The sequence below is a fragment of the Glycine max genome, chromosome 11 (assembly GCF_000004515.6).
Source record: "Glycine max cultivar Williams 82 chromosome 11, Glycine_max_v4.0, whole genome shotgun sequence".
In the NCBI taxonomy this organism is placed as follows: domain Eukaryota; kingdom Viridiplantae; phylum Streptophyta; class Magnoliopsida; order Fabales; family Fabaceae; genus Glycine; species Glycine max.
The window spans coordinates 15,861,283-15,878,968 of record NC_038247.2 but is presented as its reverse complement, the minus strand read 5'-3'; the positions used below and the strand labels follow the sequence as shown (position 1 = coordinate 15,878,968).

Here is a 17,686-nt window from a genome sequence, read left to right as displayed (position 1 = left end):
ATATTTATTGAGATTGTATTTTTAATTATATTTTTTAAATTTTGGCCTAAGTTCCAAACAATTTAGAAAAAAAGTTTAGTTTTTAAATAATATTAATAAAATTAAATTATTTTTACTAATTTTTCCCTTAGCATAAATTAAGCGTTTTTGTTTGAGAGATTACCACACTTTTGACAGCACTTTCAAAAAGGTAACAATTAAATGTTTTATTTCTGGAGAAATACTTTGATGGATTGAGACTGAACATAAAGCTCTGTACACAACTTATTAGGTAATTACAACACATAAAAATAAATAAATTACATATGTTAAACAAGGAACAAAGAACATACCTTGTCAGTTTGGGGTAGAAATTAAATCATAATTTTAGACTTGAGAAATCACTCGTAGACGCCCAATCGATTGATTGGATTGGTGGAATGTGAATCCTTGCCATTTTTTCAATTGACATATATATGGAACTTTGATTTCTTAAGTTGCATAATGTTTAGCTTGAGTCAGGATACCCTGCTATATATCACTTATTCTCTCTTGAAAACTCGTTTTTCTGTTTTTTTTTTTTCTTTTCTATTTTCTCCATGGAGAACTTTTTATGACTACTCAGAATTCATGTTAAAGAAAAGGTTGATCTTGCTATAAGGGATGTAGCCAGCAGAAACCCTTGGGTTGACTTTGCTTTTTGGTAGACTTTCCATCACAAGTGGTTCTCAATTGGTTGTTTTTTTGTTTATGATATCTTGAAAGCAAATTAAAATATATTTCCACCATTTTTTTATTCACAAAGGATTTAACAATATTGTCCCTTAAAATTCTAAAAAAGAAAATAGTACTAGGACATTAGACTTTTCCAAATTGATTAACTTTTGCCGGCGGCTAATCTCTATTGCATGGTGCTCTAATTTTGTGGGACGGCTTACTTAGTGCAGGAGTGTGACCGATCTCATAATTGGGTATGCGAATCCCTTGAATCTAACATTGTTTCGTCTTGGTTAGGAACAACTATATATTTCATTAAAATGGGGTAGAGGACGAGGAGTTCACTTATATATTTATGAGGTAAGAAAATCCCATATACTTCTATTTTATTTATAAAAATATGTTGTAGTGGAATAATAGTAGTGCTTTTGAGGTAAATTATATCTGGATAAATAATAATTTTTATTTCTATATTGCATTAAACGATAAAAATATTAATAAGTTATTAAATTTAGAAATATATTTGCAGGTAACTTTGGTATTTATGTTCATGTGAGTATCAATTTCATGATATTTTGGCCTATGTATGTCACACAAGCGAGTTTCTTAATGTTAATAGATGAAAGTTAACGATAAAATATATTTTTCTCACTCTTTATACTTTTGAGAATTAAATTTTATTTTTAATCTTTTAGGGAAGGATTTGTCAGCATCATACACTTTCAACAACAAAAATAATTATTTATTCAATATATTAATACTAACTTTTATATACATGGACAAACACCTTTACCTTAACACAACTTTTGGGGAAGTTAAAAACATGCTTAACTCCTAATGCATTTATTCCCAATACAACATCATATCTGCATATAATATGCATATGATAATTAATAAGAGTGATTATCTTTTGCAATGTATATATTTTCATAATTTAAGGTTATGTTGAAAAAATTAAATGAAAGTTGAAAAGTTAATTAAAAGTTAATTTTTTTTTATTAAATTATAAATGATTAATAAAATTAGTTGTAGAAGTAGTTGAAAAGTGCAAAATGACAAAAAAAATATTAAAATCATGATTTATTTAAAAGAAATAATTAGAAAATTTGATAAATATATTAAAGATAAAAAGAAAAGAAAATATAAAAGTTAAAAGCTAACATTTTAAAAAGTGTTACTTAAAGTATTATTTCAAAAAATATTATGAGCTACTAAAAAGACTTATTCACTGAAAGTTTAATAATTTTTTCAGTTAGTAAAAAAAAGTTAAAAACTAACTAAAATATGTTGTTGAATATAACCTAATTACAATTTAGAAACTATAAAGATATTTAAAAATTAATGTAAGAAAAAAAATGTATATTAGTAGTTTAGATTTAGGGAAAAGAAAAAATTGTTTAAAAATAAAAATTTGAGATATATTCAATTGATTAGTGATATTTAAACCGAATTGAATAAATATTTTTGTGTAAAAATTAAAAGTAATTAAAGCTAATGTTTGAAGAAGAAAAATCATAAGTCTTAACATAAAATGAATAATCTTAAATCAACTAATATTTTTAGAATTTTTAAAAATACAATTAAAATAAATATTAAATAATTAAATCAATTTTCCTTAGGTTTTATATGAGCCCACATACATACCTTTCATCAAAGTTAGTTGTTGCAGCTAAATTGATAATACAATGAATTTGATTGCAAATTTCTTAGCGTAGAGTGGGGGGTCTTTCAAATTCAAGTCCTCTTGAGAAATGTCCCTAGGCACAAGAGTCAACTTTTCTGAAACAAATGTACTGAACTTTGAACCAAGATTTTCCTTCAACAATCTAAACAAGTCCTTCCGTATAATCTACATATGGAAAATTAAGAACATGCATGCAGCAGGGATCAGTCACAAACTGAGTTAACGTAGTGAAGAAGGAATTGCAATATTACATCGTGTTAATGGGCATGAAAATGATATTACGAGACATATTCTCCACAGTTATCAATTATAATAACATGTAACGGTTTTTCTTCGAGCAAGTCAACTTTGGGCACAACATATTTACATATCAACCAATAAAAAATAGTCATGTGTATCAATAAATATTTGATTTGAGAGTCCTCAACTCTATCCTCTTAAATAAGGTTTCATATTCAATTTTTTGAATAAAAAAAAGTAATTAAACAAAAAGATGTCATTAAAGATAATTAGTAAGATTGTTTAACGAAAAATTACCCTGTATGTGTGGGGTTTAAAAGTGAACAAGTAATGCTGTGTATAATTCATGTAAAGAAGGTTCTTCCGTACCAAATATCCTCTTTTTATGAGTAAATATCATTACTTTGTATACCAAAAAATGTATCGTTACTTGATTCAGACTTTTGATTCAAACTTGATTAATTATTACATATCTCGTGAAGGAAACGAAAGGGTAAAAAAACATTGTCAGCAGCAGAAATTGGAGATAGTGAATAACCAGCCCCTTCGTCATAGCCGAAAGGACAGTACTATAAGATTTTATTTTTGGAGTGAAATTAAGACTTTATATATATACAACATTTCTACCTTCACCTCATTGTGCAATCTGAGTGGCGGATTCAACATCTGTGGCTCTCAAAAGAAGATAGAGTTTGTTCACATTTTGTTGCACTTTCAGCACATTCTCCACAAAAACTGCAAAATCAAAATATAGAGACAACAAGGCTAATTAATACATATATAAATATCAGTGCACGCACAATAAGCAAACTTACAAAGAGAGTGAGAATTAGAGAAGTACTTTTGGCAAGGAATCCTGTGGCACCAGTGACAAAAATATTCTTGCACTGAAGAAAGTGGGTTATGCTTCCCAGTTCCATTGGAGAAAAGTTATAGTAAGATCAGGATGATTAATATATAATTAATATTAAAGATACCCAAAGAGTGGATCTTCTTCAAGATGAAACAGAAACACAATTTGATGTAGTTGAAAATTAAATTTGTGCCTCAAATGGCATTATGGCAATGCCATATATAGAAATTAAGAAGATTCATGTAATGATAAGGCACTTACGTATGACATGTGTGTGTGCCTGTGTGGTCCCAATTTTGAGTGTGAAATTTAAATGTGAAAACTACCTTCTGCTTACCGTCTGCCACATGCCAGTACATGTGCAGGGCACTAAAATCGGTGAATGCACAGTGTACTCAACGAACTTTTTGAGATCTTTTTATCCAACTATCCTTTTTATTTTATTTTTTATATATCCAATTATCTCTTCTTCAAATTATTACCATAACTGTCCCTCCTTATTATTTAGTGTGAATTCGGGTTCCAGCAGATCCCAAACCCAAATTCTAAATTGTTTTTTATTTATTTTTTTCTTTTTTTATCCCATCCATCAAATTATACACACCTTATTTTTTTTACTTTTTGTACACCCTATTTAGAATTTGGTACCCTAAACTCGAATTCTAAGAGAGTTTTTTATTCAGTTTTTTTTTGTTTTGATTATTTTTATTTTGTAAATTTATTAATTAATTATTAATATATTTAATTATTGTATTTAATAATATAATTAATTAGTATAATGTTTAATATATAATGTAACTGATTAACTAATTGTAAGAATAATTATCAATAATTACTAAAATTTAAAAAAATTATGACAACGAATGGCTAAATAATATTATGAGTAAATACAAACACTGATAGAATAAATAATTAATATTTGTGATAATTCATAAACACAAACAAGAACAACATAAATTATCAAATATTTCAACAACAATTTAATGGTACATTGGCGACTTTGACTTGTGCTTTGTTGATTATTTAGATATTTGTTCTTAGAATAATCAACGGTTTTGCACAACGAACAAATGTACAAATAGTTGAAAAAGTACAAGTCAAAGTTGTAAGCGTACCCATTAAATTATTGAAATGCTTGATAACTTATGTTGTTATTGTTTGTGTCTACGGATTATTACAAATGCTAATTATTTATTGTTAGTGTTTGTATCTACTCATAATATTATTTAGTTGTCCCTTGTCATAATTTTTTAACAAATATTAGTAATTATTAATAATTATTCTTACAATTAGTTACATTATATATTAAAAATTATATTAATTAATTATATTACTGAAATAAAATAATTAAATATATTAATATAATTGATTAAAAAACTTACAAGATACAAATAATCAAAACAGAAAAAAACATTTAGAATCTGGGTTTGGGGTATTGAATTCTAAATGGAGGTCTGCAAAAAGTAAAAATATAAGGTTTGAATAGTAAATAGAAGTCAGCAAAAAGTAAATAAAAAAACAAAATAAACCATTTAGAATTCGGTTTGGGGTCCCAAATTCTAAATGGGAGTTTGAAAAAAAGAAAAATAAAAGGTATGAATTCTGGGTTGAGAGACCCAAATGTGAATAGTAATGAGAGATGGTTATGTTAACAATCTGGGGAGGGATAGTCGGATAGATGAAAAAATTAAAAAGAATAATTGGGTAAAAAAGTCACTTTTTTGTATATACTAGTATTTTCAACGAACATGTCTCATCAGTTTGTTGACCCTAATACATGATATATATGTATATATTTGTAAGAAAAATGTTGCATGCACATCTAAAGAAACAAAAATAAAATAAAAAATATAGATATTATAGAATTTATAAATCCTATAATATTATATAATAACAAGATAATATTAACGAAAAAACTATCAACGGATAATTTTTCGGTAATATATAAAATAATGATGGCATTTGTTGATTAATATTGACGGATTATCCATTGGTAATTTTGTAACTATTACCGACAAATTATCTGGCATAAAATATAGAAACCATTATCAACTGATATTTCATCAGAAAATAAAGTTACCATTACCATCAAAATATCCATCGAAAAATATAATATAGTAACTTATACCAACGAATTATTCGTCGGAAAGAAAAGTAACATTTACCAACTGATTATCCATTGATATTTACCAACCAAGGATGTCCATTGGTGATTTCTGACAAATTATCTGTTGGACATTACCGACAAAAGTTTTTTTCAACCATCATAATATTTTTAATTAAATAGATTGAAAAAATAAAGAAGAAATATAACATTGGTTATTGTATTATTTATTATTTTTTGACAGATTTTTGTTTGTTGGAAAGGCATATTTACCAACAGATTTTCAACCTTAAGATGTTATAAGAAAAAAAAATATGTTAATAAAATGTTTAAAATAAATAAATAGTTGTATATGAATTCTTTCTCTGCATACATTTATGCCATCACACGATGTTCTTGCAATATTGTTGACAATCATACTAAATATTTTTGGGATTTCTAGGGACCTCGGCCCCGGGATAACAAAAGATCGTAGTGATCAAGGATACGAGATTCCAATAGGTTGGCCGCTTGTGGCATTAAGAAATTAAAAGTTAAAACTTTTCACTTTGTTAGTGTAATTCGCAATTTTGCAAGACAATTTATTAAAAGAAGACAAGTGGTGTTAAGATATTCATTAAGGAATCAGCAATAGTGGTATTTACGGTCGGTTTGATTCAAAATTTTTAAAAAAATCTCAATCAATTACTTTTTATTAGTTTGAAATTCTAAAAAATTATCGAAATCCAAACCAAATCAACTCCATGAAAAATAAGTTGGTTTGGATCATCAAATTTCTAGCTAAAACATATATATATATATATATAACATGATTTTGTTCTAAAATTTACCGGTAATACAGTAAAAAAAGAATATAAATAACATAATTGAGTGTAGTTGATCACTTACCCCAATTAAATAATAATAAAAATTATAAAATAAAAATAACACATGATTAATTAAAAGAAAATAAATCAAATTATCCAATACAAATCAAATTATTCAACACATGCACACCCCTTACATTGAAGTGCAATCATGACAACAATAGTAAGTTACATTGTTACAAACATTAAAAATATAATAAAACTAATAATAAAAATATAGCTAGTTTAGATTTAGAAAGTGTAAATTCAATACCCAAATTAATTAATATTAGATTTTAATTGGTTCTGTTCGAGTTGAACTCAAAGGAAAAATAAAACTTAAATCAATTTAGTTTATTCGATTTGGATTTTTGGATTAATTCAAATTGATGAACACTCTTAATTACATAGAATGTAAAAGATTTTTACAAGTCATAGTTCGAATCATGTGAAAAAATAATCCTTTAAGAGGGTATGAATTAGTATAAAAGAATTACATATTATATGTATATAAAGTCATACTAGAAAAAAGAAATAAGAGAGACTTTTTACATTGATTGCTAATTTGTTCCCTAAATATAATAAATTAAGAAAAAAATTTCTTAAAAGCAATATTTATCTCTCACATTAATTCTTGGATAGATGGCGCTTAACTAGCAATGTTAACTTTGATGATGTGACACTGTGTCATGTCTTCTTTCACTTGTGTCTTACATGCATGTCAAATAGGAATAAATCAAAGAGTTGTGAAAAACATATAGGTTTCACTTTTTCAAGACTAATATGGAGAGTTTGATGAAGATGTTTTTGTTAGAAAGTGATTCAAAAATAGAAAAGGGGTTGAATGCAGTGTACGATTATAACAACTTGTATTTTTTTGTTTTACAAAAGCTGATTGTTATAAATAGGTAGTTAGCTATTGTACCAATAGAATGAAAAATCAAAAATAAGAAATCAGAAACAATTTTCCTACATTTTTTTCACTGTGGCACTCTTCTTTTCTCCAACAAAGTGGTATCAAGAACGAGTTCTCGATTAAGGGACATAAGAAATGGGATCAACTGGTGCGAATTTTTCTGCTAATCTTCCCATCCTCAATGGCAAGAACTGGGATCGATGGCGTGTATAGATGAAGGAAATTATGGGTTATCAAGAAGTGGCTGAAATTGTTGAGGAAGGTTATCCCTTAATCACTGAAGGCTCTATAGAAGCACAAAAACTCCTTTACATAGAAAACAAGAAGAAAGACTATAAAGCCATAGTCTTGATTCATCAGTGTGTAGATGATGCACACTTTGAGAAGATTGTAGGTGCTGCAACATCACAAGAAACATGGAAGATCTTGGAGAAATGTAATGAGGTTGCAGAGCAATTGAAGAAGGTGAAATTACAAACGATGAGGCGTCAATATGAATTGATGCAAATGGAGAACAATGAGAAGATAGTTGATTTCTTCAATAGAATCATCACTCACACAAATGCTATGAAGAACTATGGTGAGAAGATTTCAAACCAAACAATTGTAGAAAAGATCTTGAGAACTCTTAATCCCAAGTTCGACCACATTGTCGTAGCCATTGAAGAATCCAAGAAACTTGAAGAAATAACAGTAGAAGAACTTCAAGGTTCTCTTGAAGCCCATGAGTAGAGGCTCATTGAAAGAGAAATAGAGAAGTCAGGGGAGAATCATCAGGCATTGTAGGCTCATACATCAAAGAGAGTAGGCAATAACTCCAAAGGTAACTTTAGAGGCCATGGACGTGGGAAAAATTTCAGAAGTAGCTTTAAAAGAAACACACAAAATCAAGAACAAGGAAATAATGAAGAAGAATAGCTAAAAAGCTCTAACAGAGAAGGGAACTTCAGTAATTGGAGAGAGAGAAAAAAAAAGACAGTTGACAGGAAAAGAATTAAATGTTTCAATTGTAATCGGATTTGACATTTTTCAATAGAGTGTGTAGCCGCACCAAGTAGCACAGATCACAGGGGGAATCAATCACATAGTGATTATCAAGCACATATGGCCAAAGAAGAGAATGAAGCAGACTCTGAAGAAAAACCCTTGATGCTGATGATGTCTCATAATAATGAAATCTGGTACATAAATTCTGGATGCTCAAATCATATGACTGGACATAGGGATTGGCTTGTCAATTTTGATGTAATGAAGAAGAGTAAAGTAAGGTTTGCAGACAACAAAGTCATACAGGCTGAAGGAGCAGGGAATGTAGCTGTTAGAAGACTAGATGGAAGACAAGCTATGATCACAGATGTACTCTATGTTCTTGGGATGAAGAGTAACCTGATAAGTATGGGTCAGCTCCTAGAGAAGGGATTTTCAATGAAAATGAGTAATGGATCTCTGAAAGTCTATGATACAGCAAAGAAAATGATCATGAAAGCCCCATTGGCTAGAAATAGAACATTTAAGGTAAATCTGAATACTATTGAACCTCAATGCCTCTCTGCCGTTACAATGTCTGATGACTCATGGTTATGGCATCTAAGGCTAGGCCACTCGAATTTTAAAGATTTAAGCCTATTGAGATAAAAAAACATGGTAACTGGTCTCTCCTCAATTGTGATTCCAAAGAAAGTATATGACAATTTCCTGATCAGCAAGCAACCTGAAACTTCTTTTAGCTCATACACCATATCCAAGGCTAATGATGTTCTACACATTATTTACTCTAATGTGTGTGGGCCATTTGATGTTCCATCTTTAGGAGGAAACAAGTATTTTGTTTCATTTGTGGATGACTTTAGCATAAAACTGTGGCTTTACTTGATTAAGGTCAAGAGTGAAGTGTTCAATACCTTTAAGGGATTCAAGGCTTTAGTAGAAAAGCAGTCAAGAAAGTGCATCAAGACTTTGAGGACTGATGAAGGGGGAGAATTCACTTCTAGTGAGCTAGAAGATTTTTGCAAGGAGCATGAAGTTGTGCATGAGGTTACTGCCCCTTACACTCCCCAACATAATGGGATAGTGGAGAGAAGAAATAGGACTATATTGAACATGGTAAGGTGCATGCTTAAACAGAAAAATCTCCCTCACAGCTTTTTGGGAGAAGCAGCCATGACTGCTGCCCATGTCCTCAATAGATGTCCCACTAAGAGGCTGAACTCAATGGTTCCAGAAGAAGCATGGTCTGGCAGTAAACCCTCAGTCAAACACTTCAGAATCTTTGGTTCATTGTGTTACAGACATGTACCAGACCAAAAGAGAAAAAAGCTTGATGATAAAAGTGAACCAATGATCTTTGTAGGCTATAACTCTACAAGCTCATACAAGCTGTACAATCCCAAGACTAAAGAAGTTCTCTTCAGCAGAGATGTCTATTTTGATGAATCAAAATCATGGAGTGAACCACAGGCCATAACTGAAACAATTCCAAGATTGCAGCTTGATTGGGAAGAAATTGACTCAAGAAAAGAAGCCACACATGGTACATTGAATACTGAGCAGCAGATTGTAAACAACAGACCTAGAAGAAACAAAAATTTCCCTTCAAGACTCTCAGATTATCAATTCTATCCTGATAATGCCATCTCTGTTGATGGTGAGTTGGTTCTGCACCTTTCACTCATGGCCGTTGCAGAACCTATTGATCTTGATGAAGCCATTGCAAGTGAGGTATGGAGATCAGCCATGGAAGAAGAATTAAGGAGTATTGAGAAGAACCAAACCTAGGAAATGGCAGAATTACCTCAGAACAAAACTCCTATTGGTGTCAAGCGGATTTTTAAAGTTAAACTCAAACCAGATGGAACAGTTGCAGAATATAAGGCCAGACTGGTAGCCAAGGGCTTGATGCAGAAGGAAGGAATATATTACACAGAGGTTTTTGCCCCTGTAGCCAGACTTGAGACTATGAGGCTAGTTGTTGCCTTGGCTAGTTGGAAAAATTGGAATTTATGGCAGCTGGATGTGAAGTCAGCATTCCTCAATGGACCACTTAATGAAAATGTGTTTATTCTGCAACCTCCTGGTTTTATATGCAAGGGGAATGAACACAAAGTTTTGAAGCTGAGGAAGGCATTATATGGATTAAAACAGACACCCAGGGCTTGGAACAAGAGAATTGACACCTTTCTTCACAATATTGGCTTTCAGAAATGTACTGCTGAGCATGGAGTTTACATAAAATTTGTGAAACACACTGAAATTCTCATCATTTGTCTGTATGTGGATGATATATTACTTACTGGGAGTAGCTCAACTGGGATTGACTCACTAAAACAGAATTTGAAGAAGGAATTTGAAATGACAGACTTGGGAACATTGTGATACTTTCTAGGATTGGAGTTTGCACACACTGAACAAGGAATTTTCATGCATCAAAATAAGTATACTTTAGATGTTTTGAAGAGGTTTAACATGTGGAATTGTAATTCAACAGAAACTCCAACAGAGGTGAATTTGAAGCTTGCAAAAAGTGAGAATGAAGCCTCAGTTGATGGAACCTTGTTCAGACAAATTGTTGGTAGTCTAAGATTCATCTGCCACAACAAACCAGAGATCACATTCAATGTTGGACTGGTGAGCAGATTTATGGGTGACCCTAGGCAATCACACTTGCTGGATGCTAAAAGAGTCATGAGGTATCTAAAGGGGACATTGGGATATGGAATCATTTTCCCTCATCAAACCAAAGAGGATGATAATCTACATCTTGTAGCCTATTCAGACTCTGATTGGTGTGGAGATTTGGTTGATAGGAAAAGCACTGTGGGACAAGTATTCCTACTGTCTGGCTCTCCCATATCCTGGAACTCAAAGAAGCAACTAGTGGTGGCACTATCAACTTGTGAGGAAGAATATATTGCAGCTTGTTCAGCTCCTTGCCAAGCACTGTGGCTTTCATCCTTGATTAATGAATTGAAAGTATCTTCGAATGAAGTTGTTGAACTAGTTGTAGACAGCAAATTAGCTATAGTTTTGGCCAAGAATCCAATAGCTCGTGGAAGAAGCAAGCATATAGACACTAAATTCCATTTCCTCAGAGATCAAGTAAGTAAAGGCAGAATTAAACTAAGGCACTGTACGTCAGAAGTTCAATTGGCTGATATAATGACTAAGTCATTGAAGGCTGAAAGATTTAAAGAGTTAAGAAAGCTATGAGAAAGCTACTGAATGTAGTTTACCTATAAAGCTTTTGAATCAAAAGAGGGGTGTTAGAAAGTGATTCAAAAATAGAAAAGGGGTTGAATGCAGTGTACGATTATAACAACTTGTATTTTTCTGTTTTACAAAAGTTGATTGTTATAAATAGGTAGTTAGCTGTTGTACCAATAGAATGAAAAATCAAAAATAAGAAATCAGAAACAACTTTCCTGCATTTTTTTCATTGTGGTACTCTTCTTTTCTTCAACAGTTTTAACCATTAACGGAAGTGTTGACTAATCAAGATTGTTTTTGACTTATGTGAATGTGCTCTTAGTAACAAAGAAGTTAAACTTTATGAGGCACAACAAGTGCCCAAATATGTAAGATGCAGTTGGAGATGATGGAGGGAATAAGGAAGCAAGGGAAGGTTTTGATGCATTAAGACCAAAAGAATTATGAAAAAGAAGAAGCAAAATTTAGGATATTTTGGAAAAAAGAATTATAAAAGGGGGTGTAAATAGAAACTCCTCTTTTATTGAGGGGCGTTCAAAATTGAATTAAATTGTTGTAAATTGTTAAACCCATAAAAAAAACTAAAAACCTATCAAACTGAAAATAAATAAATAAATCGAATATTTTTTTGCAGTTTGGTTCAAATTTGTGTTCTTGTTGTGAAAAAATCAAACAATACTTATACATATTGATTTTACTTAGTGTATGTTTAGCTTTTTTGTAGTTTTATTTTGAATTTTTAATAGTTATAGGATGTGACTTATAATGTACTTCATTTTATGAGAGGTTTGTAATATGTTTTATCGTAGTAATTAATAGTAAGTGTTAAATAATTCATAACATTTTATTTGCTTTGTAATTAAAGTGCACATTTTACTTTTAGTTTTATATGTTACAAAAATGATCTATATATTGTTAAATATTGAATGATGCATACTTTATTTTTATATTACTAAAAGAGTTGTTAATATTTAAGAATAATACTAAATAGAAGTAAAAATAATAATATTTTTCAATTAAAAATATAGAATATTAATTATGTAAATTAGTTATTAAATTTGACATTGTATTAAAAAATTAAAAATTAAAAATGTCAAATCCATCCAAACCAAATCTTAAAAATTTGGTTTAGTTTGACTTCATATTTGATATTACATTCAAACTAAATTCTATCTTTATTTTATGTTTAGTACAAATAATTTTTCTTTCAAAAATTGAACCAAATTATGCTGCAAACATCTTAATTTATTATTTTTGTTCGTATTGAATTGCATATGGCTTTGGACTACATTGGGCTTCCAAAGTTTTGGGTCAGAATAAGATGTTTATGGTTGGGGACATGCTAGGTGCACCCAACAACATTGTTGGTGCACCCAGCAATTATGTGAATGGGCAAAATCGCCCTTGTTTAAAATTTTAAAAATGAAGCGCACCCAACAGTCCCCACCTTTCCGCCTTCTTGCTTTTCTTCTCTTCCTTCTTCCTCCGCGCGTCTCTTCCCTCTGGCTGCCATTTCCGTTCATCTTCGAAGCTTCTTGTGGTGCCGTTGCTGCGTTTTTGCCTCAAGGTTAGTATCCCCTATCTCCCCTCCCCTCCTAGGTTGATTATTTAGTTTTGGAGAAGCTGGATTTAGGGTAGAAGATGAACTGAACTCTAGGGTAGAAGACTCGTTTGAGAACTGGAACCTTTAACGGTTTGGTAGTCCGGAACAAGTTCTTTCGAATGGTTCTTCGAAAGAACTTCTTCCTTAAGAAGAAACTGAACATATCGGAAGAAGTTCTTCCAGAAATGTCTCCGGAATAAGGTTCTTCTGGATGAACAAAATGTTCTACCGAAAGAAGCTTCTTCCGGAACCAGGATTTTTTTTTTAAAATTAGTTTATTTTTTATTTTTTTTAATGAATGAAGTTGTTATTTTTTTTATAAATTAAGTTGTGTATGTTTAATGATAGAAATATTTATGCTTGCATGGTGGTATGTAAAAAAATTACTTAAATATTATATATTAGCTTAAATTTTTGTTTATTATATTTTTTTTACATATTTTCGTTTAGTGGTTGAATGTGTAGGGTTTAGTTTAGGGTAGTCAACAATGCTTAGGGTAGTGTGATTAGGGTTTATAACGTGAGGCTGAAGATTTATGTAAATATATGTAGGTTTTTAATTATATGAATATTTTATTTGACCTAAAAAAATACGTGTTATTCATGATTTGCAGATTATGGTTAGAACACGAGGTTTAGGTCGTGTTTTAGCTAGGGTTATAGGGTGAGGTAGGCAGGATGAGCATGATGCAGTTGATGTTCCCTGGAGGCATAGGCCTACTGCATCAGCCTGTAAGCAACAGGTACATATTGCGGTTGATGAGGGTGTTCCTCAGGTGACTGAGGATGTCCTTCATATGGCAGAGGATGTTCCCAGATGACTGAGGATGTCACTCATATGGCTGACGATGTTCCTCATATGAGTGAAGATGCGCCTCAGATGACTGTGGACGTAGATGCGACTGTTGCAGAGGACTTAGGTGGTGATGGTGCTGAGGGATCACATGCTGATGAGGGATTCCCTGGTGGGCCTTGTGACCCATTAGTTCTGACTTCATTTGCGGAGCATGTCGCACATGCCATTTGGACTGGACAAGTATTATAATTTGTTAATTTTTTCTTCTTGATTTCTTTGTCATTAAATTTTTTTGATATTTATGTATTTGGAATGATTTATACTTCAATTCAGGAGCGTCCTGAGCTGAAGTTGGTGTCGCACGGGAGGAAGGTGGCATTAATAGGGAGGCCAGTGCCTGAGATTGATGGGCTGGTTGCCTCCACAAGATTAAGTCCATTGATCGGGTGTTCAGTTGTAACCGGCGATCCTGGACTTATATCCGCATTTGTGGAGAGGTGGCACAGGGAGACCAACACCTTTCACCTTTCAGTAGGAGAGTTGACGATCATACTAGATGATGTGTTGTCACTCCTCCATCTCCCTATCAGTGGCGCCTTCCACAGCTTCGAGGCTCTTTCTATGGACGAGGCAGTATTTTTGTTGATGGAGTTGCTTGAGGTGTCTGGTGAGGAGGCTAGAGCCGAGAGAGTACGAGCGCGCGAGGCATATGTACGCCTCTCATGGGTTCGGGAGATCTATGAGATGAGATGCCAGGCACGACGATGGATTGTAGCAGCTCGTGCTTATCTCTTGCACCTGGTCGGTTGCACTGTTTTTTCTAACAAGAGTGCAACATATGTTCATGTGGTGCATCTAGAGGCTTTTCGCGACCTGGGTCAGAGTGGGGGCTATGCCTGGGGAGCTGCGGCCCTGGTTCATATGTATGACCAGTTAGATGAAGCTTCTAGGACCACGACACGACAGATTGGGGGGTACCTTTCTTTATTACAGGTAAATTTTGTGTTCGTAATATGTTACATTGGATTATGATGTAAACATGTTTTTATGTTATGGTAACCTAATTTTTTTGTAGTGCTAGATCTATGAGCACTTTCCGAGTGTGCATCAGTGCATCACCGATGATGCGTACGAGGAGACGTCCCCCATGCCTCCCGGTGGCTGACGACAAAGGCTCATATGATGGGAATTACAGGAGCACTGTACTGGGCATGTTGTGATGCTTTGACGGTCACAGACGTGTGATGATTGCCTTACAGTGACCATCGAGGGGTTAGGGGGTTTGAGCTGATTTCATCGTTCCAGGGTCAGCTGCGATGAGGTCCTATGGTGGTCACAGTTCGACCAGAGAGGGTGCTACGCCAGTTTGGGTACATTCAGAGCATCCCTCCGTCGCCTGTTAGCGCTTCGTTGTCATATGATGATATAGATGACAGGTGGATGCATTTCTCGAACCACGTAGTAGCTGTGGGTGACCTTTGTGTAGTGCCTGGGCAGGTATCTGCGGATTACATGGAGTGGTTTTTTCAGATATCTCACCCATTTATGATACCGACCTAGGAAGGTGACCAGCCCAGACATGCACCTGCCCTAAACCATGAGGACTACATGCAGCCGGACATCCCATAGGTTCCAATGGCATTTGACCCCCCTCGACATGCAGTGGTAAGATTATTTGTGCATTTAATGTTTGATGAATTGTTATTTATTTTAAATTTTGTAATAAATGTTTTTTATGACTGTCACAGGATGATTACGAAGGCTATGAGGCGATCGCAGAAAGGTTGGAGCATGTACTCAACCTTAGGATGGTCACTGTAGGGATAGAGTTACATGATATCATGCAAGATTGCCTGAGGATCGCCAGGGGGGTGCCAACGCAGATGGAAGTGTCAGGGCTCGACAAAGACGGCGCACAGAGCATTGATTATGTTTTTTATGTTTTGTAATTGGCATCATTTTTTGTATTTGTTACACTTTTTTGTTTAATATAGTTTACTTTTTGTGCACTTTATATGACGCACCGATTCTGATTCCGATTCCGATTAACTGACGTTCTGATTCCGATTCCGAAAATCATGACTTTCCTTCATAAGAATGAGATTAAAATTATAAATTTTTAAAAATAAGATGACTAAATTTTTATGTTTTAAAGTAAGAAGATCAAAATTAAAAAAATTAAAAAAAAAGGATTTGGAGCCTTCAAACATGTTCAAGTACCCATGTTCGGGGTTTTTTTAAAATTATGCTCGAGTTGCCTAAGACATTCGAGGGGCACTGTTTTTCATGTTTAGACGTCAAAGAAGCCAAAAAATAATAATATCGTAAGCCGGTTCCACCGAATAACACCTAAAAAAACAAGCACGAAATTAAAAAAAAAAAAGGATTTCGACCCTTCAAACATGTTCAAGTATCCATGTTCGGGGGTTTTTTAAAATTATGCGCGATTCGCCTAAGACATTCGTGGGGTGTTTTTTTTCATATTTGGACGTCAAAGAAGCCAAAAAAAATAATATCGTAAGCCGGTTCCACCGAATAATACCTCAAAAAACAAGAACGAAATTAAAAAAAAAGGATTTGGAGCCTTCAAACATGTTCAAGTACCCATGTTCGGGGGTTTTTTAAAATTATGCGTGAGTCGCCTAAGACATTCGTGGGGCATTGTTTCTCATGTTTGAACGTCAAAGAAGCCAAATAAAATAATATCGTCAGCCGATTCCACTGAATAACACCTCAAAAAACAAGCATGATATGAAAAAAGAAATGAATTTCCACCCTTCAAAGTATGCCTAAGGTCTGAAGGTGGAACAATAAAAATAAATTATATTTGGACCATTCAAACAACACATTCAATTTTATTATGAAATTCAAACATGTTGTAAACAAACAGATAAAAGTTACATGAAAAACAAAAAAAAAAAAGAAACGTTGCATTCAGTCGTTTGGCGACGTGGCATCCACATCGTCTTCGAATTTCATACCATGTTTAGTAAAAACAGCTAAAATTTCTATTGTCCCATATTTTTTCTAGTAGTTAGATTGTACTAATACCTTCAGCACTTCATCGTTGATTTTCAGCTCATTAATTTCATATTTTATAACTTTATCTGAATACTCAAAACGTCTTGGTTGTCGAAAAAACAATCGTCTTACCGCTTGTGATTCGTGAATTCCATGAGGGGGAATCCCTTTAGGTGCAACTTGTTTTATCAAATCCTTCAGTTCATCGAGGGTACATCCTGAAGGAAATTCAAATTTCTTTGGATTTTTTCCTGTGAACGTGCATTCTACAAATTTGTTCCGGGGTGACATGTTCCATCTCCCGTTGTAATACAAGAGCGCGTCATGAGTAGGGGTTGTAGTGCGTTCAAGTAAGTTTATTACTTCATCTGGTGTTCTTCCAACGGTGCATAATAACTCAATCGGACCAATACACAAAAATTGATCATTACACATTAACATTGTGTTGACATCGTCATCATTTATCAATTGCATACATTGAAAGCGAATTTGGTTACCTGTATGGGTGAATGGCTGACGGTAGTGAATTTCATCCAAAAATTGTTTGTCGGTCAGCTGAAGGGTATTGTGTATTCTGGTTTTTAGGCTTGCAAAATAATAGTTGTTTGGTACTCGAATGGGCACCGGAGTGGAAGTTTGGAAGTAAACCTCACTATCATTGTGAATAATCGATCCATTTGGAAAAATGAAACCCAACCTTGAGTTGACAATCGTCTGACTGCTAG

At 33.0% G+C, this 17,686-nt stretch overlaps 3 protein-coding genes and 1 pseudogene across 3 annotated transcripts; 3 read left to right on the top strand and 1 right to left on the bottom strand.

Annotated features, from left to right (window-relative positions):
- Positions 1 to 1,361: 1,361 nt before the first annotated feature.
- Positions 1,362 to 4,254, bottom strand: LOC100788465 (alcohol-forming fatty acyl-CoA reductase-like; annotated as a pseudogene).
- A 4,188-nt stretch (positions 4,255 to 8,442) lies between these two features.
- LOC102662140 (uncharacterized) lies at positions 8,443 to 8,973 on the top strand. The gene has a single exon (XM_006591545.1). The coding sequence runs from the start codon at positions 8,443 to 8,445 to the stop codon at positions 8,971 to 8,973; it is 531 nt and encodes a 176-aa protein (XP_006591608.1).
- Positions 8,974 to 10,800: 1,827 nt separating this feature from the next.
- Positions 10,801 to 11,544, top strand: LOC121173059 (secreted RxLR effector protein 161-like). The gene has a single exon (XM_041006818.1). It carries the CDS (start codon positions 10,801 to 10,803, stop codon positions 11,542 to 11,544), a length of 744 nt encoding a protein of 247 aa, XP_040862752.1.
- A 2,417-nt stretch (positions 11,545 to 13,961) lies between these two features.
- LOC102661626 (protein MAIN-LIKE 1-like) lies at positions 13,962 to 15,105 on the top strand. Its single transcript, XM_006591544.1, has 3 exons — positions 13,962 to 14,180; positions 14,274 to 14,933; positions 15,022 to 15,105. The coding sequence occupies exons 1-3, from the start codon at positions 13,962 to 13,964 to the stop codon at positions 15,103 to 15,105; spliced, it is 963 nt and encodes a 320-aa protein (XP_006591607.1).
- The last annotated feature ends 2,581 nt before the right edge of the window (positions 15,106 to 17,686 follow it).

Coding starts and splice junctions, on each gene's coding strand:
- LOC121173059 (XM_041006818.1), top strand. CDS start 10,801: ATGTGGAATTGTAATTCAACAGAAACTCCAACAGAGGTGAATTTGAAG.
- LOC102661626 (XM_006591544.1), top strand. CDS start 13,962: ATGACTGAGGATGTCACTCATATGGCTGACGATGTTCCTCATATGAGT. Junction 14,181..14,273: donor ATGCCATTTGGACTGGACAA/GTATTATAATTT, acceptor ACTTCAATTCAG/GAGCGTCCTGAGCTGAAGTT. Junction 14,934..15,021: donor GGTACCTTTCTTTATTACAG/GTAAATTTTGTG, acceptor TTGTAGTGCTAG/ATCTATGAGCACTTTCCGAG.
- LOC102662140 (XM_006591545.1), top strand. CDS start 8,443: ATGGCCAAAGAAGAGAATGAAGCAGACTCTGAAGAAAAACCCTTGATG.